The sequence below is a fragment of the Mandrillus leucophaeus genome, unplaced genomic scaffold (genome assembly GCF_000951045.1).
Source record: "Mandrillus leucophaeus isolate KB7577 unplaced genomic scaffold, Mleu.le_1.0 Scaffold1361, whole genome shotgun sequence".
NCBI classification, from domain to species: domain Eukaryota; kingdom Metazoa; phylum Chordata; class Mammalia; order Primates; family Cercopithecidae; genus Mandrillus; species Mandrillus leucophaeus.
The window spans coordinates 160,686-183,545 of NW_012101323.1; the positions used below are offsets into that span (position 1 = coordinate 160,686).

General features: G+C 36.6%; 1 protein-coding gene across 1 annotated transcript in view; it reads left to right on the top strand.

The window, feature by feature from the left end:
• The window catches only part of SEC24B (SEC24 family member B), a 95,059-nt gene that overhangs the window by 6,090 nt on the left and 66,109 nt on the right, over positions 1-22,860 (top strand). The window contains exons 2-3 of the mRNA XM_011973263.1: positions 9,660-10,407; positions 19,393-19,580. Of these exons, the coding sequence (XP_011828653.1) occupies positions 9,660-10,407; positions 19,393-19,580 (936 nt within the window). The remainder of the gene's footprint in view (positions 1-9,659; positions 10,408-19,392; positions 19,581-22,860) is intronic.

Sequence of the window (22,860 nt, forward strand, 5' to 3'; positions counted from 1 at the left end):
GTTCAAGTGATTCTTCTGCCTCAGCCTCCCGAATAGCTGGGATTACAGGCATGCACCACCACACCCAGTTAATTTTTGTATTTTTAGTAGAGACAGGGTTTCTCCATGTTGTCCAGGCTGGTCTCGAACTCCTGACCTCAGGCACACCTGGCCAACTGTGTCTTATCTATCTTTAATCCCCCTTAGCTCCTTTCACAGAGCATACTTTTTTTTCATTTTGGTAAAGTCAACTTGATCAGTATTTTATGTTGCTGAGTATCATAGGTGATGTTGAGGCTCAGAAAACAAAACCTCAGGCTGGGTGCAGTGGCTCTCACCTATAATCCCAGCACTTTGGGAGGCTGAGGCAGGAGGATTCCCTGAGCCCAGGAGTTCAAAACCAGCCTGGCCAACATGATGAAACCCTGTGGTCTCTACTAAACATGCAAAAATTAGCCAGATATGGTGGTGGGTGCCTGTAATCCCAGCTACTAGGGAAAGTAAGGCAGGAGAATCACTTGAACCCTCAGGTGGAGGTTGGAGTGAACTGAGATTGCCCTACTGCACTCCAGCTTGGGTGACAGAGCAAGGCTCTGTCTCAAGAAAGAAGGGAAGAGAGAGAGAGAGAGAGAGAGAAGAAAGAGAAGAAAGAAAGAACAAAACTCCAAAATGAAGGCCTCAGAAGCAAAAGTTTTTCTCTGACTTTCTGTTGCCGCCTGTCTCTCAGTCCTGTTCTCCCCTGAGGCTAGCCTTAGAAACCAGATTCCCTCTTCCCCAAAGCAGGTCATAGAAACTGGAACCTTTTTTCCCCAAAGCAAGCCATAAAACCTAGAAATATTACTCTAACTTTCCCTCTGTCCTATCTGTAAAAACTGGCTGTAATTATTTCACCTACCTTATTTGACTGTAGGTCATAAAACCCATTCCAGAGAGGGTCCTGCCCCATAAGCAGGAGGAAAGAATGTGTGCTCAGGCCAAGAAGAAACTAAACAGATAGGCCTTCCTGGGTTTCCCCGTTCAGTCTGTTCATATTAGATTATAGCCTTTTTATCCAATTATACTTTTGCATGGCTGTCCATACTTTGTTGAACCTAAGCATAAAAATGGACAGTTTCCTCTATCTTTGGGTCTCATTCTGAAAGCCCCCATGTATTACATGTTAAATAAATTTGTAGGTCTTTTCTCCTGTTAATCTGCCTTTTGCAAGTTGAGTTTTCAGCACACCTTCAGAGGGCCAAGGGGAGCTGCCCCTTTCACCTCTATAGTAAGAATTCATTGTCAATCCCAGATTCCCTTCAAAAATCTATATTTTCTCTTAAATGTTTAATTTACAATGAGATTTAGGATTCTTTTTATTTTTTATTTTATTTTTTGAGATGGGAGTTTCACTTTGTCGCCCAGGCTGGTGTGCAGTAGTGCTATCTTGGCTAACTCCAACCTCCGCCTCCCAGGTTCAAGTGAAGTCTCCTGTCTCAGCCCTCCCGAGTAGCTGGGATTTCAGGCATGCACCACCATGTCCAGCTAATTTTGTAGTCTTAGTAGAGTTAGGGTTTCACCATGTTAGCTAGGCTGGTCTCCAACTCCTGACCTCAGGTAATCTGCCCGCCTAGGCCTCCCAAAATGCTGGGATTACAGGCATGAGCCAGCACACCCGGTCTATGATTCATTTTGACTTAATTTTTGTTTAATATATGTTGAGGTTCTTTTCTTTTTTTCACATGTGAATATCTAGTTATTCCAGCACCATTTGTTGAAAGAACTATCTTTCCTCAATTGCATTGTGGCACCTTTGTCAATAACCAGTTGACTGTATTTTTGTGCGTCTGTTTCTAGACTATGTTGCATTCTGTCTATCTGTCCTTTCACCAATACCACACTTTTTAAATTGTTGTAACCTATAAAGTACACCTTAAAATTGGGTCATGTGAGTCTTCCAGCTTTGTTCCTTTTCAGTTTTTGTTTGTTTTTAGTAACTTTGCATTTCCATAGAAATTTTAGAATCAGCTTGTTGATATCTACAAAAAAAAGCCTGCTGGTGTTGTTTATTATGATTGCATTGAATCTAAAGATCAAAACTGAGATAAGTTACATCATAATATCAAGTCTTCTAATCCATGAACACGGTATGTCGTTCCATTTCTTTAAATCCTTGATTCCTTTCATTAGTGTTTTGTAGTTTTCTTTATATAGGTTCTGAACATATTTCATTAGACTTAGATATCTAAGTACTTCTTTTTTGTGCTATTATAAATGATATTGTTTTTTAAAATCTTAATTGCCCTTGTTTATAACTGATCTTTAGAGACGTAATTGATTCTTATATATTGACCTTATATTTTGTGACCTTGATAAACTCACTTACTAGTTCCAGGCATTTTTTGGAAGGTTTTTTTGGGATTTTCTACCTAGACAGTTATGTCATTCTGCAAATAAAGACAGTTTTTTTTTTTAAACTCCCTTCCAGTCTATCTACTATTTATTTACTTTTCTTGCCTCACTGAAGGGGCTTACATCTTGTACATTAGTGAATAGGAGTGATGAGAGAGGACATCTTGCCTTACATGTAATTAACGTTAGGATAAAAGCAGTCTGTCTATTCCTTACCATTAAGTATGGTTTGCTATAGGTTTTTAGTAGATAGTGCTTATCAGGTTAAGAAAGTTTCTTTCTCTTCCTAGTTTATTGAGAGTTTTTATCATGAATGGATGCCAGGTTTTATCTAATGCATTTTCTGTATCTATTGATATGATTATGTGGCATTTCCTTAAGTCTGTTAATATGTTGAATCACATTGAATGTATTTCAAATGGTCAAACAACCTTGTATTCCTAATATGAACCCCATTTGGTCATGATGTATTTTACTTTTAATATATTGTTGTATTCTATTTGCTGAAGTTTTGTTCAATGATAAAACTCACAGCTAAGTTAAACAAGTACTTTTCCTGAAGATAACTTTTATATTTCAGTGTGCAATAAAAGTGCTTTATGTTTCACAGAGACTATTGTTTTTAGTGTAATAAGATTAATTTTTACTGCTTTATTTAAGACTTTCTTAAGGGAAACTGGCTTAAAAATATATGTGAGTGCATGGTAGTGAAGAATATAGTAACTGCTAGTATTGCTTGGTGCCACTGCTTCAGTTTGTGCCCCAGGGTTCACATTGCAGCCATCATTGCTTTTGTATCATTGGTATAATTGTCAACACAGTGAAAAAGGCAAATATCATCTTAGTACTATTATGAAAATAGTTTTTACTCATGGATTTTCCCCAAAGAGTTTCTGGCACTGCTAGGGTTTTGTATACTACACTTTGAGAATTTCTGTTCTATATCTTTATTAATGTCTTAGGACTGCTGAAACAAATGACCATAAACTAGGTGGCTTAAAAGAACATAAATGTATTTTTCTGCAGTTATGAAGTCCAGAAGTCTGAAATTAAGATGTTGGCAGGACTACTTCTTAGTCTATTTTGTGCTACTATGACAGAATGCCTGAGACCGGCTAGTTTATAATGAACAAAAATTTACTTCTCACAATTCTGGAGGCTGGGAAATCCAAGAGCAAGGTGCCAGAGGCTGGGAAATCCAAGAGCAAGGTGCCAGCATCTGGTTAGGGCCTTCTTGCTGTGTCATAACATGACAGAAAACATCATGTGGCAGAAGGGCAAAGGTGGGGGCAGAGAAAAGGGGACCAGACTTGCCCTTTTATACCAATCTCACTTCTATGATAGTGGCATTAATGCATTCATAAGGGCACAGCCTCTTAATACCATTACAATGGCGATGAAATTTCAGCATGAATTTTGGAGGAGCAAGCATTTAAACCACAGCGGTCATGCTCCCTCTGTAGGCTCCTAGGGGAGTAATACGTTCATTGACTCTTCCCACTTGTCCTTGACTGTTGGCATTCCTTCACTTGTGGCTACATCACTCTGTGCTCCAACTTCACATTGACTTCTCTCTGTTTATGTGTATGTCTTCTCTTCTGTATGTATATTTTATAAGGATACATGTGATTGCATTTAGAACCCACTCAGATAATCCAGGAGAGACTCATCTTTCACCTAAGCATGTCTTTCATCATTTAAGGCAATAATCACACTTTTCCATATAATTTTCACAGGATTGGAGGAATTAGGATGTGTACATAATCTTTTAGGGGGCCACTCTTTAGCCCACTACACGCTTACTGATTATACAAGTGTTAGACTGCTTTGTGTTGTCCCATAGGTCTCTCGAATTTTGTTCATTTTTCTTCAGTCTTTTTTTTTCTCTAAGTTTCTTAGATGAGATCATTATCTTGACCAGTCTTCAAGGTTGATCAACTTAAGGTTCATTAAGTCTTCTGCCATGCTGTAGAGACCATTTAGCATATTTATTTCTTTTGAATATTTTTAAAATAGTTTTCATTTCTCTTGATATCCCTTGTCTCTGCATTTGCTGGCAACATTTTCCCCCAATTTTTGGAATATATTTTCTTTTCGTTTTTGGAATATATTTTTAAAGACTTTGAAGTCTCTGCCAGATTTAGCTTCTGGGCCCACTTTGATTCTGGTCTCTACCTCCGTTTTTGCTGGGCATCCTGACATCTCCCATTTCTGCACAGTTAAACTGCCAACTAGGGACTTGACCCAACAATTGCAACAGGTAGGAAGTTATTATTAGTAAAGTGAATGAACACAAAAATTTACCTACAGATCTGTTTATTATGTGGTTTATGTTAAAAAAAAGAAAACCTAAATGGCAAATAGAAAATAGATTAAAATATGGTAAATTCATATAACGGAGTACTATTCAGACGTTAAAAATAATGATGGAAAGATATTCAAATCATGCTAAATGAAGAAATCATTTAAAAGATACATTATAATCCCACTTTTGCTTAACTAAATTATGCATATATATGCCAAAAGAAAATACTGGGTTTGTATACATCAGAATGTTAACAGGTTATCTCAGGAAGATTACAGATGATTTTTATTTGATCACTTTCTGTATTTTTTTTTTTTACAATGACTATCACATTTGTGATAAGAAAAGTACTTCTGAAGTTATTTTTCAGAAATTTGACATAACAAATTTCTTTTCTCCTCCACATAAATTTCTCCTCCACAACTTTTATGTCTATTTTAGAAGTATTAAAATACCAGCAGTCTTTTCATACATGCTGCAGGATCATTTTGAATCCCAAGAAATATCACAGATGAATAATTACTACAAGAGTTTTGTATTCAGATAAGTTAAACATAATATGTGTATATATGTACATAATGCACAGTGTTGCTCTACTCTTAGAAAAAATAGTTCGGGCCGGGCACAGTGGCTCATGCCTGTAATCCCAGCACTTTGGGAGGCCAAGATGGGCGAATCACAAGGTCAGGAGATCGAGACCATCCTGGTGAACACGGTGAAACCCCGTCTCTACTAAAAATACAAAAAAATTAGCCGGGCATGGTGGCGGGCGCCTGTAGTCCCAGCTTCTTGGGAGGCTGAGGCAGGAGAATGGCGTGAACCCGGGAGGTGGTGGAGCTTGCAGTGAGCCGAGATCGCGCCACTGCACTGCAGCCTGGGTGACAGAGCGAGACTCTGTCTCAAAAAAAGAAAAAGAAAAAATAGTAAAATAGTTATTTCTTGGAATATAGTATTTGGAAGCCATAGAGCTTAAATATGGGAAAAAAATTGAAGCAGGTACATGAGAAAAGAATAGGGGGAAAAACACTGAGGGCTGAAAATTTAATTATCATGAGAGGCAGAAACAACTGGAATCATAGACATATGCTGTAGACTTTCACCATCCAGTGTGGTCACCACTAGCTATACATGGCTGTTGAGTACTTGACATATGGTTGATCAGATTGAGAAGTGCTATAAGTGTAAAATACATAATGGTTTTTGAAGAAATAGTACAAAAAAGCAAAATATCTCAGTAATTTAAAAATACTGAATACATGTTAAAAATGATGTACATTCATCTTTTTTATTAACTTTAATTACTTTCAGATACTTTTTTATAGATTGGGAACATTTAGATCTTGATAGAAAGTATGGAATGGTAAGCATCTACATATAATTAGATATATTAGATATTCTCACCCCCATGTTTTCCCAGAGTAGTACCTTTCTTTGATAAGCTAGAAAGTAAATAGACTTATTCTGGTGGGCAACTCACTTCTGATAAATTTCAGCAGATAGAACATTCCTGTTATTTTTTAAAAGAATGACATTTGAATAGTTAGGACATAATGATGATTTCTCTTTTCAGATCATGTAGCGTGGATATGCCAAATCAATCACTAAGTGGGTAGATAATTTGAACAGATTTCTCTAAATCTGACTTGGCTCTTCATTGATAAATTTTACTAGTGCAGACTTTTCTGAGACTACAGTGAAAGGTAGCAAATCCATCTTTTAATATATTTAAATAGGAGAAAGGAGGACATCATTTTACTTTTGTCGTGTTAATGAAAGATTCCTAACAGACTTTATTTCCCTAAGTAAATCAATTCTCTCAGATGAATTATTACCATCTAAAATAATCTGAAAGAAAAGTCAATTATACACCTAGTAAAATAGTGTTATCAGTATTTTTGTTCTCTGTATACTTCTTGGAATTATAGGAGGAATGTAGATGATATTTTTCCCTTACAGCTTAACTGTGTAAGTTATTTTTATGCTGGCCGTAGTATCTATATTACATGAACAGAAATGAAGATTCCATTACATTACTTAAAAGAAATCAAAAACAATTGGAAAATGTAAACTTTATTCTTATCTCTTTTATAAACAAGTATTTTAATACATTATTATGGGAAGGAGTATAGTGGTACTTCCTTTGTGTACTTGTGTCAGTGGAGCTGAAACATCTTGTGAATTTTCTGTTAACTTATCCTTTCATTTGAGATATGGCACAGATAATCTCTTTTCTTCCACAAGACAGAAAAACTAGATTCCAAGATAATTAAGATTTGCCCAAAACCCAAAGAAAAGTAATTGGAACTAAAACTAGAATTTTGTTGTTGAGACAATTGGCCATTTGTAGCAAAGGACAGCAGATCATTGGTTAACAGCATGAACTTGAGCCAGACTGCCTGATTCAAATTCCAGCCCAGTTAGTTCCTAAGCATGTAACTGTGTTAAACATCTTAACTTTTGTGGCTCATTTATTGATAAATGGGTATAATAATACTATGTACTTTAGAAGATTAAAGAAGTTAATATATGTAAAGCATTTAGAACAGTGAGTGGCATATAATATAGTTTATTTAATGTAGTAATATTAATAAGATTAACATTAGGATTAATGTTTTGTTGGTATTGATAAAATATATGCTATACTTATCAAAGATACATAAAAATGAAGGTATAAAACATTAGAGTAAAACATGGTTTTATAGTTTTACAATCTTGAAATGAAGAAACCACTACTAAGTATGATTTAAAAATTTGTCAAGCATAAAAAAAGAATTTTACTACATAATCAAGAAACGATAGCAAAAGATACCATGAATAAAGTCAAAACATAACAGTAACCTGGGGGAAATACTTACAGTACATAACATTAGGCGAATTTTCTACTGTGTGAGAACAGTTAGAAATCATTAAGGAAATCACAATGCTATAGAAAAAGCAAACAGCAGAGGAAGACACCCAAATGAGAGTCTCGGCATCATTCAAAGTTAACTACTGTAAACTAAAGTGTTTCTCACTTTTCAGATTGGCAAAGATTAAAATATAGTCAGTGTTGGGATGATGAGGCAATCTGAAGCATTATTGATGGGAGGTATAAATCGATAGCCCTTTTAAGAGATATTTACCAATAATGTCAATTTTAAAAACATAAACCTTTTGAACTTCCAGTTTGACTTTTAGAAATTTGTCTTATAGCTTCATCACAAATGTTGACCTCATAAATATAAATTGGTTCATCCCCAAGATATTCATCAATGGAGATTTGGTAAATAATGTTATATCTCTACAATGAAGTACTATATGTAAATTTTTAAAAGAATAATGAGGATTTATATATGTTAATACAGAAGGATATTCAGCATATATTAAGTAAAAAGCAAGTTGCAGAACTAGTATCCTTTTGTGTGTTTAAAAAATCAAGTAAATTATATACGTGCTTACATATGCATTACATAGATACATGGATATACAAAGGATGCATAATCATTAACTGTAACTATATCTGGGAAATAGGATATAAGCTACTAGACAGAGATTTTTACCTTATACTCTTCATTGTTTGAATTTTTTTCTACAGTGGGTATATTGTTGCTTTTATAGTTAGGAAAAATAAAAAGTGAGAAAAAATTTTTGGCTCTGTGCAGTGGCTCATGCCTATAATCCCAGCATTTTGAGAGGTTAAGGGAGGAGAGTCACTTGAGTCTAGGAGTTTAAGACCAGCCTGGGCACACAGTGAGACCCTGTCTCTACAAAAAAATAAATTTAAAAACATTAACTGGGCAGTGGTGTATGGGAGACCAGCCTGGGCAACATAGTGAGAGCCCGTCTCTGTAAAAAATAAATAAGTAAAAATTAGCTGGTCACCATGGTACATACCTGTGGTCCCAGCTACTCGGACAGCTGAGGTGAGAAGATTGCTTGAGCCCAGGAGAACAAGGCTATAGTGAACCATGACCATGCTACCACACTCTAGCCTGGGATCAGAGTTTTTTTTTTTTTTTTTTGAGACGGAGTCTGGCTCTGTTGCCCAGGCTAGAGTGCAGTGGCCGGATCTCAGCTCACTGCAAGCTCTACCTCCTGGGTTTATGCCATTCTCCTGCCTCAGTCTCCCAAGTAGCTGGGACTACAGTCGCCTGCCACCTCGCCCGGCTAATTTTTTGTATTTTTTTTAGTAGAGACGGGGTTTCACCGTGTTCGCCAGGATGGTCTTGATCTCCTGATCTTGTGATCCGCCCGTCTCGGCCTCCCAAAGTGCTGGGATTACAGGCTTGAGCCACCGCGCCCGGCCTGTCTCAAAGTTTAAACTTCTTCCAGGCTGAGTATATTACTTGCTGATAGCTGTATAACAAAATACCCCCCAAACTTAACAACTTAAAACAACTACTATTTATTTCACAGTTTCTCAGGAATATAAACTTGGGAGCAGCCTAGCTAGGTGATTCTGGCTCGGGGTGTCTCATGAGATAAGCTGTTAGCTGGGCTATATAGTTATCTCAAGATTCTACTGAGTTTGGAGGATCTGCATGAAAGCTCAGTCGTGGTTGTTGGCAGATCTTAGTTTCTCTTTGGCTGCTGGCCAGAGAGTTAAGTTCCTCCTTGCATGGGCTTCTTCATAGGACTGTTCACGACTTGGCAGCTTGTCTTCTTTCAGACTCAGGTATCTGAGAGAAAGAGAGCCAGAGCTCGACTCACCTAACATGGAAGTGACATATCATCACCTCTGCCGTAGGCTGTTGTTCATACAGACCAGTTCTGGTACATTGTGAGGGAGGAGGACTACACAAGGGTGTGGATAACAGGAGGATTGGGGATCACTGGGGGCCATGTTGGAGGCTGGCTACCATAATGGGTCTATAACAGTGTATACCTTTTGTAATAAGTTGAGATTATGGAAAAGAAAGTTAATTGGGTCAACATTTAAATGGGGACTATTTTTAAAAATTAGTTATGTGTCTGCCAATACCTGTAAATGCTTGCATTTCTTTTTCAGGTCCAGCCCAGAATCAAATGCAGGTTCCATCTGGATATGGATTGCATCATCAAAACTATATTGCTCCCTCAGGACATTACTCTCAAGGACCTGGGAAAATGACCTCATTGCCATTGGATACTCAATGTGGTGATTACTACTCTGCTCTCTATACAGTACCAACACAAAATGTGACTGTTAACACAGTGAACCAGCAACCAGGAGCACAGCAGATGTACAGCAGGGGTCCTCCTGCCCCTCATATTGTGGGATCCACTCTAGGATCTTTCCAAGGTGCTGCATCATCAGCATCCCATTTGCATACGAGTGCCTCCCAACCATACTCCTCTTTTGTGAATCACTACAATAGTCCAGCCATGTACTCTGCCAACTCTTCTGTTGCGTCTCAGGGATTTCCCTCTACTTGTGGTCATTATGCTATGTCAACTGTTTCTAATGCTGCGTATCCTAGTGTTTCATATCCCTCTCTGCCTGCTGGTGATACATATGGGCAAATGTTTACCTCACAGAGTGCTCCAACTATTAGGCCAGTTAAAGATAATTCATTCTCTGGTCAAAATACAGCTATCAGCCATCCATTGCCACTTCCACCTCCACCATCACAACAGCACCAGCAGCAGCAAAGTCTTTCAGGATACAATACTCTAACGTGGTCAGCTCCAGGCCTTCCATCGACTCAAGACAATCTCATCCGAAACCACACAGGATCCCTGGCTGTAGCGAACAACAACCCAACAATTACTGGTAGGTTGAATGAAAAGTTCACCAAAACATGTTTGAAAATCAGTGCATTCCCAATTAAGTTATTATGTACATGAAGGTTAAAGGTGATATTACCTGATAGAAAAACTGGAAGTTTGTTCAATTTATTGTGGTTTTTTGCAGCACCTCTTTGAACCCTTTCTTCTCATCCATTCCCAGTTAGCCACCCAACCATCTGCCTTGTCTAGCTTGTTTCCTTGCCATGATCAGTCAGCATTTATTGATCTATTTTATACATCTGCAATAGTTGTCTTTAATGTGAATTAGATACAGGGCAAAATGGAAGGGTCTGTTTTGAGGATATGTTGGCCACTATTTTCTCTTTTATACTAGTTCAACCTTAGGACAGTTGTTTTACTAGCCAGAGCCCCACTTACTTAGAAAAGAGGATGATTTGCAGCAGTGCACTGGTTTCCCCAAGTTAGCCCCTGTTAGTGACTTTTGCAGAAGACATCTTTCCTGCACATAAACAGTGTTTCTCATTTTCAGATTAGTAAGTTAGGCTGAAAGATGGGGAAGGGAAAGGAAGATGCGTGAAGAATACCCTGGTATTTAGCCCTTCTGACCTTCCTAAACCAAAGTGTTGTTAAATTTATTCGTTTAAAAATTATGTATGTAAGACGTGGCTTGCTTTTTTTTTTTTTTTTTTTTTTTGACACAGGGTCTCACTTTATCACCCAGGCTGAGCATGATCTCGGCTCACAGCAGCCTCGACCTCCTGGGCTCAAGTGATCCTCCCATCTCAGCCCCACAAGTAGCTGGGACTACCAGGCATATGCCACCACACCCAGCTATTTTTGTAGAGATGGGATTTTGCCACTTTGCCCAAGCTGGTCTTGAACTCACGAGCTACCGCGCCTGGCCCAGTGTGGCTTTTTAAGTACAGTGTTTCCATAGGATATATTCATTTTAATTCAGTTTGCGAACTTGAATTTAACAGAATCTGCTCTTGAAGCAACTGAAAATGTATGTAAAAAATGGAAATTGGTAAAACTGTGGTAACTTTTGGAATGATATCTTTAGCTGTGTATCATTGTCTGGATAGCCATTTGTCAAAGATGCTGTGGAAAGATATCCTTCTCTGGACAATTAGATTATTTAAAATTAGAACTTTAATATCAGACCCGAGCTGTTCATTTGAGATCATCTACTCTTTCATTGCTATGTCGTTTAGAAATGCTTTCAGCTACAAGCAGCTAATAGTAGTTTAAACAAAAAGGGAGTATTTTCCTCACAACACAAGTCTAGGTGGATGCAGTGGATCCAGCTGTTCTTGGTATCCTTTTTTCTCTTTCCACTCTGCCACCCGTAGCATGTAGGTTATAGAAACGAGATACTTCTGTACCTATAGACATTAAGTCAGAATTAAAAGCAGGAAGAAGGGAGAGGAAAGGGGACTGGTTAGTGGCATTGACAGACTTCATTTTACGGATCACTTGCCATAGCTATTTAAAAGACCATTCCTAGCTTCAGGGAAAGCTGGAAAATGAATATTAAGCCTTTTTTTTAGCATCCATAGTAGAGGCAAGCAAGAAAAAAGGGAGTTAGCACTGACTTGGGTGAGTCAACTCAAAGTGTCTGTCACAGTTCCGAAATCTGGCTGTCTACCAGAATCACTTGCACAGATTGCGATTTTCAACTACAATTTACTGAGCTAGAATAGAATCTCCAGGGTACTCTTGAGAATCTATTTCTAACTGGATCTTCAGTGATGCTGTGAAACAGATCTAAATTTTACTGTAGTCCTTTTGTTTTACAAATGAAGAAAGTTATCCAAGTTGAATTGGCCTGTGGTCATTAATGGTAGAAACAGAGCTTGGCCTGGAGGTCAGTTTTTTCTGTCTCCCTCAGAACCAGGGCTTTCTGTCCTCTAAAAATTCTGTTTTCCTCTCTCTTCTTTCAACATTGCATTTACAGATCCACTTATCCTAAAGTCCTTCCAACTTAAGGATTTTCTGACTTTCATGACAAAATAAATACAGGTAATTCCTGTCTTAGTTCTGAGGTGGGAATAGCACCCTGGATGGAACCAATTTATATTGAAATGTGTCAGGGAAATATGGGGTCACTTGGCTAATGAACAGAACAAGTAATTGGGAAAGGCCTGTCATTAAGAAAAGATTGAATAAAGAAGGAGAATAATTATAAAACTATTCTCTGTTTGAATAACTGCTGTAATGAGTCCTGTAGGCAGAGAGGCAGGATATATTTTCATTCTTTTAATCTTAGTACTGTACTGTGAGTGCCATAATGAATATATTTTAGAATTTAATTTGTGTTCAGAAGTGGGGTTTTTTTCCTGCCTTTAGATTGGTAAATTACTTTTCAATTGAAGTTCAGAGGTTGACAAATTAAATATTATCTCATGTTAATATGACAAACGTGCTTCACCGTTTCAAAAAAAATAGAGGTTATTTTAAAAATCTACTTTAAAATTAAATATTGCCAAAGTTCCCAGACTTTCTCAGTTGATATATTTCAATATTTTTCAAGTGCCCCATGTAACTTAGTAGTAGTTCATAAGGTATTTGACACGAATCACTGTTTTTCTTGACAATTTAAAATATTCCTTGGAAACTTGCGAATTTGTTGCAGTGCCTTGGGGAGCCTAGGTAAAAGTACCTTGTGCTGGGTACAGGGTATGGGAATATTGCGTTTAATGTTCTAGAAAGTCTGGCAACATAATTGCTTTCAACACTCAAATTGTATTTTCACATTAAAATGAAAATCTTAGGTATTAAACATAGTTTTGTGTTAAATTCAACCTTTGAATAATTGACAAAAATGCTTACCTTCTTTACTACTTGATTATACTATTTTCATTTTCAGATATACTAAAAGTCCTCAGTCATTTTATAGAGTTGGAGATGCAAAAGCATAAAGCTGAGTTAAGTGAATATCAAAAATATGACAGATGGATACATACTGTTACTTTTAGGCAGCTAATGAATTAATATTCAAAACATAGACTAAAGGGGACCTTTAAATATTATCTCATTTGCTTTATTTTAGAAAAGCCTATTAGTACATTATAATTCAGTACTAGAACTTCAATTACTTTATTAAAAAGTCCACTCCGGGCCGGGCATGGTGGCTCACGCCTGTAATCCCAGCACTTTGGGAGGCTAAGGCGGGCAGATCATGAGGTCAGGAGATCGAGACCATCCTGGCAAACACGGTGAAACCTCGTCTCTACTAAATATACAAAAAATTAGCTGGGCAAGGTGGCGGGCGCCTGTAGTCCCAGCTTCTCGGGGGGCTGAGGCAGGAGAATGGCGTGAACCCGGGAGGCGGAGCTTGCAGTGAGCCGAGATCGCGCCACTGCACTCCAGCCTGGGCGACAGAGCGAGACTTCGTCTCAAAAAAAAAAAAAAAAAAAAGCCCACTCCAAGTATGTATGTTTTGAGTGTTGCATTAGTTGTTAACTTAGGTTGCACTTTTGGCTAGTGTTTAAAAGGTGTCATTTCATTAGGCCATTTAAACATTTTAAACTCTCACTGTAGGTGAATCTCTAGTATAGTCAAGTAACCTAGTATAGAATTGTAATAATAAGTACAGGAGCTCTCTTTTAGTTTGAGGTGAAGTTGCCTGAGTGTGACTTAGGGATGTAAAGGTGCCCATTTTTGACAGCAAGATGAATACCAAAACTCTGTAGATTCATTTAAAATAATTTTCTTAATTTGTCTTTAGTGTCTCTTTGTTTTACAAAGTACAGACTTTTAAAAATTAGCAAGATAAGTCTTGTGGCCAATATGTAGAATTTTGCCAGAAAAATTATTTTCATTAAAATTATTTTGAATATTTATTGCTTAATAAGAACCACATCTTGATAGCATATTATAAAACAGTAGTGTCTGATTAATGCTGTTTTCTGATGCTCAGTTTTATACAAAAGCATTTAAAAAGCTACTTGAGTAAAAATAATAAGCATTTATATAATTCTTCACAGTTGATCTTAGAAGACCGAGAAACAGTGTATAATTCTTGAATAGAAGTCCACTACACACATGACACTAAGATATAGTCACTGATAAGTTAAAAAGTCACTGATAAGTTAATATTTTATCTGTCATCTCTGGTTGGTAATGTGCTTGAGGAAAAGCAGAAGCAAATACCTTGTAGGACAAGATTATTTGGGCATAGAAATATAAGAAAGAAATAAATTAGACAACCGCACTGGAAAAATAAAATGCTCATACAAAATACAAGTAGTGCAGTACAAGAGACTATTTTTAGTTTTGGAAACTTGTGTGATTACAGAGTTATGGGAATAGCGTAATTTTACTCCCTCACATACTTACTCCTTCAGTTTTTCTAAAGATAGTCTTGAACCTTTTTTCATCTTTTTTCAACTTTGTGCGCACTACTTGTAAATTTTTCTACGTGTTCTCCCTCTCCAAGCTGAGAAGATGAGATGTTCATCTTTGTGTTCACTTATTTCAGATTCTGGCTTTAGCTGTTACCCCCTCTCCAGAGTGTCAGCCTCAATTTCTGCTGGACTGTGGCATTTGGATAGGTGAGAGGAATTAATGAAAGGAAAACACACGCCTTGTCGTATATGTAATCAGCAGTCATTAAAAGTTTATAAGCAAAGTGGTGGCACTATCAGATTTGTGTTTCAGAACTTTCTTCTGTAAACAGTGTAGTAGATAACTGGAGAAGGAAGAACCTAGAACAGGAAAACCAGCTAGAAAGGAATTATTACAATTATTAGGTGAAGGATAACTCGGACTGGATTCATTTATACAGAAGACAGATGACAGAGATGACTTCAAGGATTTGTTGATATAAAAATACAAGATTATTTAAAATTTCTAGCTTGAACAACTTGAGTGGATAGTGATACTATTAAATGAGAATTTATTTAATCTCTCCTAGTTTCTAAAGAACTTTTTGCACGATTACTTAAGATAATGCTTACTTTTACAGGATTATATTAATAAAGGAGTATTCCTTTCAGAGGCCATCTACATACCTAATCCTCAGGTGTGTTATGCATGAAGAAGTGAATTCTAAGTAACTAACAGGGAACTAAGGAGCTACTAAGAACTAACTAAAGGCCCGGCATGGTGGCTCATCCTGTAATCCCAGCACTTTGGGAGGCCGAGGCAGAAGGATCACTTGAGCCCAGGAGTAAAAGTAAAAAATTAACTGAGGAACTGCCATAATCATCAAAAGAAGAAAATATTTATTCTTGAATCGTGATATCCTCTCAGAAATCACACCTCAGAAACTAAACAGAGCAACAATGAATTTTGCATAGTCCAGTTTTATGTATTGTTTCTTTTGTCAAATTCCCTTTGTGAAAGGAGCAGCTTCTTGGTTGGCATGTTTCTCTGGTCCTTAATGTTGGTAGGCCTTGTCTCCGTTCATCCAACAAATACTTGAAAGCTAACTATGTTCCACAAGTTGTTCTAGTGTTGGGAGATAAAATAGTGAGTAAAAACAGTTAATGCTATCCTCATAAAGTTTGCAATTCACTTAGAGAAGCAAATATCCAAATAAACACAAATGAATGTAACATTCCTATTATTATTTAAGCATCATGAAGCAACCGTATATGGTACTTAGTAGCATTACTTTAGGTGCATTTAGCCTGTTAGTCATGAAGCCTAGGGAAGTCTTCCCTAAGGAGGTAATACTTTAGCTGTAATCTGAAGGATAAAGTCTCCATGTATAAAATTAATTGCAGGTGAAGTAAATGTGTAAATGCAAAAAGGCAAAACTTTAAAACTTTTCAGAGAAAATACAGGAAACTATAGAAACTTGGGGTAGGGAAGGAATTTTTAAGCACAATGCACATAATGCTAGCCATAAAGGATAAACATGATAAACTCGACTCATTTCTAATTTAAAACTTTTCTTTATTGAAACACAACATGCAGAAAAGAAAAACACAAGCTGCAAACTGGGAAAAAATGTATATACTTACAGTGTTTACCCAGAATATACAAGTACTACATAGAAATTAATAAAGACCAACAACCAAAAGAAAAATACTTGAATAGGCATTGCGCAGAAGATTAAATGAAAACATAATCTCATTAATAAACAGTGAAAAGCAAATTAAAACTAGAATGGGATATCATACCTAGTAACTGATGGGTAAAAACTAGAAAGTCTAACAATACCAAGGAATGGTGAGGATGTGGAATAACAGGAAACTCTTAGACACTCTTGGTAGGAGGGTATATTCATTCGTGTTTTAGGAAAATTTGGCATTAGTGGATTGAAAATAACCACACCCCACAACACAGCTATCCCTCTTCTCTATACTCTAGAGAAGTTCTTCTCATATGTGTCATATATGCCTCCTGTACATATGTGTCACCTGGGATCTCATTTAAAATGTAGGTTCTAATTCTCCAGGTCTTTTATGACTTGGCCTAAGACTCTGCTTTCTAACAAGCTTCCACATAAGGTGTTGATAGTCTGTAGACTACACTTTGAATATGAGGGCCATAAAACACCACTTCCTGTTTTAGATGGATGCCTCTTATGGCAAATGATTTTTGTTTGAGCTACTGGACAAAGAGACTAGTCTGCTCTCTAGGCTCATTTCCTACAGAGCTGTCCCCAGGGCTGAGGGATTCGATATCCCTCCTGCATACCTCCACATATTTGAGCTGTGGCACCTATGTGTAGAAGCTCTGCCCTAGGGAAAGTTGCATGTCTATACCAGGGACAAGTGCATGAGTATTCATAGCTGTACTGTTTGTGAAAACAAAAAATTGGAAATAACCTAAAAGTCCATTAATAGCAGAATAAATAAATAAATTATATTCTTCCATCAGACTTCTGAACAGCAGTGAAAATGAAGTAGAGCTGCACTCATTAACATGACTGATCCCAGGAATGTAGCACAGGAAATACGGAAGAATACCTGCAGTATGTTATTGTTATAAAGTTTACAAAATGAGCAAAAATAATGCCTTGGGATACTTATATGTGTGGTAAACTATTTGAAAACAAAAGCAAAAGGATAATAAACATGACTCAGGAGCCGGCAGGGGAGTGCCTTCTGTGAGGAGCATATTAGAGCTTCAACAGTATTGAAAATGTTTTATTTTCAAAATTGGATGCTGAGTTCATGGGTATTTTATTAAGCTTTATATATATACACATGTGTATCAATACATATATATACATACACATACACCTGATATGATTTCATTGTATGTTTTTGAGACAGGATCTCCTGCTTTCACCCAGGCTGGAGTGCAGTGGCATGATCTTGGCTCACTGCAACCTTCTCCTCCTGGGCTCAAGCTGTCCTCCCACCTCAGCCTCACCAGTAGCTGAGGACCACAGATCAATTTTTCAGTGGAGATGGGGTTTTGCCTTGTTGCCCAGGCTGCTCTTAAACTCCTGGGCTCAAGCAATCTGCCCACCTTGACCTCCTAAAGTGCTGGAATTATAGGTATGAGCAACCATGCCTGACCCTAATTTTAGATAATTATATCTTTCTCAGTTTTTACTTGGATACTGTTAAATATTCTTAATCACTGTTTTATGTTGGCAGTTTTAGTGATAATATCAGTTATCTATTGCTGGTTTAAAATAACAATGATTTATTTTTCTTGATTCTGTGGGTTTGCTAGGTAGTTCTGCAGGTTTTTCTTGAATTCACTCATGTGAATTCATTTTGCTGGAGGTTTGCGGGACTAGAAGATTCTAAGATGGCTTCACTCACATGTTTAGCAGTTGGTGCAGACTCTTCACTGCGGTGCCTAGGTTTTTCTGTATGTGACTATACCAGCTTCCCTACATGATGATCCATGCAGCATTTCAGAGTGGAAAGGTGTAAGCTGCAGTGTCACCTCGAGACTTGAGGTCTGGGACTTGTACACTTTTATTTCTGCCCCATACTGTTGATTAAAGCCAGTCACAGGGTTTGCTCTGATTCAGAGGGTGGTAAAATAGACTCCATATTGATGAAAGGAACTGTAAAATATTGTGATGATGTTTTCAATCTTCCACAATGATAGTTTGTCTTCCTACTAAAAATGATGAAGCAATCAGCGTGTTTAGACTACCTTCTTTCCCTGTTCCTCATATGTGCTTATGTTGTTTTTATACTATTAGGACATATAGCACATTTTGTTTGGTCACCATGTTCCTATTTGTTTCAGTCCCAGAACTAAGATTGTTTATGTATATACACACACAGTATACAGAGACACACACATGTATATGTGCAGGTATAAGTATGTAAATTTATTCAACATATCATGACTGCTCACCAGTAGCCTTTTGCCATAGGTTTTTCAGTTATCTCTTGGTTAGATAGTCTTGAAGATTATCTTCAATAATTTACCCAGTATTTCTCAACCAGGGATGATTTTGCCTTCTAGGAGACATTTGGTATTTTGAGCTATCACAAAGACCCACGATGAGTTGTGTGCACTTTATTCCAGAAGTTCAACCTTGTGTTATGGATAGGCCCTTACTTAGTTACATGTGAAATAAGGCATCTGGTTAGAAACAGCAAATGAGAAGTAGCAGTTTACAGTGCAAAATGAGATCTGAACTGATTACTAGAAGTGTCAGAGACCACATTATTGCAGAGTCAAAAACCTCTTCCTCTTCTCCTTACCTGAGTCACCATTGCATAGTACAATAATCTATTCAATAATTTGTGTTCATAGAGATCATTAGTAAATAAAAGTTGAGTTCATTTTAAGAAGGTAAGGAAGATTGTGAAATATTTTAGTAAAATTGTCGTTAAAGTTTATTAAAACATTTGATGAGTAATTTTTCAGTTTTTAAAAAATCATTTGTGCCACCTTCTTTTCAAGATACACTAGGTAAATGTGATACTATTGAAGTTTCTACAAGAACTTCAGATAAACTGTATTTTGTTAGTAATATATATTATATGTTATATAATTACATATTATATTCTATACATTATATATAATATATGGAGTAATATATATTAATATATTTCAAGTCTCTGTGGATGAAATAGTTTCTTCTCTTCAATTGCAGATTCTTTATCCTGTCCTGTTATGCAAAATGTTCAGCCCCCCAAGTCCAGCCCAGTAGTATCCACCATTTTATCAGGATCCTCATCAACAAGAACACCTCCCACTGCAAATCACCCTGTTGAGCCTGTGACCTCAGTTACACAGCCATCAGAGCTATTACAACAAAAAGGTATTTGAGATATTTATTATCGTATACACACACAGACGCACATACGTATTTGAATAGCTGACTTCAAAAAGTTAAAACTGTAGGATCCTAATTTATAGAAGATATGAAAAAAATTTATAATCTCAATCCAAACACAATTTTTGGAATATTAACTTACAGTGTCTCATATATGTTTTACATAATTACATACCATTTTGTATTTTGCTTTTCTGTTTATTACACATAGTTTTCATGTATCTATTGAGTCTTTATAGCTCTTTTTATGGCTAATTATTCATTGTGTCAATGTGTAATGGTTTATTTCATTCCTTTGTCATGGGACATTTATTTCTTATTTTTTAAAGGTTATTATAGTTTCTTTTAGGATAAAGTAGCCAACACTTTATTATTTAGTGACTCTCCATATCCTAGTTGATTATTTCTGTGCTTTTTGTTATTGATAGTAGAAAGTAAGCTTTGACACGATTTTGCAAATGAAAGGGGGTGAAAATGAAATTGTAACCCATACTCTTGCGTCATTGAAGAACTATATGATTTATTGTTTGTTTAATATTCTCCATGTGTTAAGTAAGTAAAAGGTAATAAAATGTGTTGTTTTGACCCTGCTTCCCCACATTGTTTCTTTTGGCAGTTTTTTTTTTTTTCTGTCTGGCTAAAATTCCAAAGTATTGATGTTTCAGGTTAATATATGGCATTTTTTATTTGATCAGAGATGATTGAACTGTTTTCAAGAATCTATAGTTTATATTTCCAGAGCAACCACTGTATTATTTTAGGGACTATACTCACTATGTAATGACAGCTCCTAACCTTGAGTGTGAAGAACCTTCTTATAGGTCTGAAACTGAGAAAAGTAAAAAAGCATGAAAATTCCTAGGGTGATCTCATTGCTTGTATCTGTTGAGTGTCTATGTGATCAACAGAGACCTTTCTGTCAATTGATCAGATGATACATTACACATTTTCTTAGTTTTTTAGGAAAAGGAACTGCAGCACCAAAGAGTGTCTGTCGATTCTCAACAAACCAGTGGGTATACTGGAAATTGAATTTAGTTCTTAAAAGTATTTGCCTTCAAAGGGAAGGGCCGGTAGTAGTTTTGTTTATCATGAATCAAAAAAGTTTTTAGGATAGATCAAAGCCCTGACTAAATAAATGGTGTCTTTTCTTGTTTTTCCTCTACATTGGTGACTGCCTTCCATTTCTTAAATGTTTTGCTTTTTTTGGCCTATTACATTGCCCCTGCTGATTTATTTCTTCCTATTTTCTTTTTTTTTTTTGGAGGCGGAGTCTTGCTCTGTTGCCCGGGGTGGAGTGCAGTGGCACGATCTTGGCTCACTGCAGTCTCTACCTCCTGAGTTCCAGCGATTCTCCTGCCTCAGCCTCCTGGGTAGCTGGGATTACAGGCACACGCCACCACGCCCTGCTAATTTTTGTATTTTTGGTAGAGACGGGGTTTTACCATGTTGGCCAGGCTGGTCTCAAACTTTTGACCTAGGGTGATCGGCCTGCCTTAGCCTCCCAAAGTGCTGGGATTACAGGTGTGAGCCACCACGCCCGGCCCCTATCATATTTTCTTTTTGACTGTCTTACTGTAAATACCATCCTACCGTCTTTTTATAAATATTATTTTGTAAATGGTTTGCCCACTAAACAATGACAATTATGTTTCTTCTTTTTTCCATTAAAATGTATTTTTAAAGTAGAATAAACTGCCATTTATTGAGCACATACAATATAACAGGTATTTTATATCTCATTAATTCAAATATTAATCTTATGACATAGATATTCTTCCTTTTTTACAGATGAGAAAAGTGAGGTTGACAGAGGTTAGGTAACTTGCCCAAGACTACAAGTTAATAAGTAGCAAAGCAAAAGATTTTTAACTCAGGTCTCTCTGTCTTTTATTCTTTCTATAAAATAAAGCTGAATTTTTGTTGTCATTGGCTGTTGACAAACTAACTCTTGATTTACCTAAGGTAAGTTTCTTGCTTAAGTAACAGAAAATATCATACTGGAGACATCTGAATTGTAGTTTTTATTGTTCCGTTTTCATAAGTAGGAGAATGGTCTCTTAGTGACTTCTTTGTCTTTGGATACATCTGGGCTACACAACCTAATTGAGTCAGGGCTACCACATGTGGTAGTGTAAATTGTCATTTGCATATATGAAGCTTCTTTGAATTGTGCAGTGTATCATCTGCATAGTGTTTACTGTGGGCCTGATATAACCTACTAAAGTGGTTAATACTTAAAAAGAGATTAGCTTTTTTTCTTCCAGCTGCAAAGACACCGTTGCTTAGTTGTTCTCCCAAGACTAAGCATTTTTTATCTGGTTTTAGGGGAGACATCAAATTTTTGTTTGAGTAGCCCCTAAAATTTTTTTCATAAACTACCTACTTGAACATTTTTTAGATTGATACCTAAATTTTTTCATCAAAAATTTAAATACTTGTAGTTATGTAATTTTTAATGTATATGCTGGCTGACTTTTAAAACAGAGATGTTACATTATTCTTTCAAATGTACCCTTTGGAATGATACCTACCATCCTTTTGCAAAAAACACGAATAGCCCTTCTTTAACATTTGAAAAGTTTAGATTTTTCATTTTTCTCTTTGATGGCATATCTCCTTTCCTTAATGAAATAATAAAATATATTCTTATACTAGAAACTCTTTTATCACTCTATTGTGCTTTTCCATGACAATAATGTATAAATTGAAATGTTAAAATGTGTTTCATTATCTATGACTTTAAGTCTCTAAATAGTATTTTTTCTTTTGAATGAAGCCATCAATCATTACAACTTTTTCTCTCTCTTTTTTTTTTTTTTTTTTTTTTTTTTGAGACAGACTCACTCTGTCACCCAGGCTGGAGTGCAGTGGCATGATCTTGGGTCACTGCAACCTCTACCTCCCAGATGCAAGTGATTTTTATGTCTCAGCTTCCTGAGTAGCTGGGATTACATGCATGCGCCAACATGCCTGGCTAATTTTTGTATTTTTAGTAGAGATGGGGTTTCACCATGTTGACCAGGCTGGTCTCAAACTCCTGGCCTCAAGTGATCTGCTTGCCTAGGCCTCCCAAAGTGCTGGGATTACAGGTGTGACCATTGTGCCTGGCCAATCACTACAACTTTTACTGTTGGCATAAAATTGGTCAAAACAACGTAAACATCATGAATTTTGGTATTTATGTAAAGTACATTTTTATCGGAAATACATCTTTAAGTGAAATGAATGGGCTTTCTCCTCTCCCCACTATAGCTTTGTATCT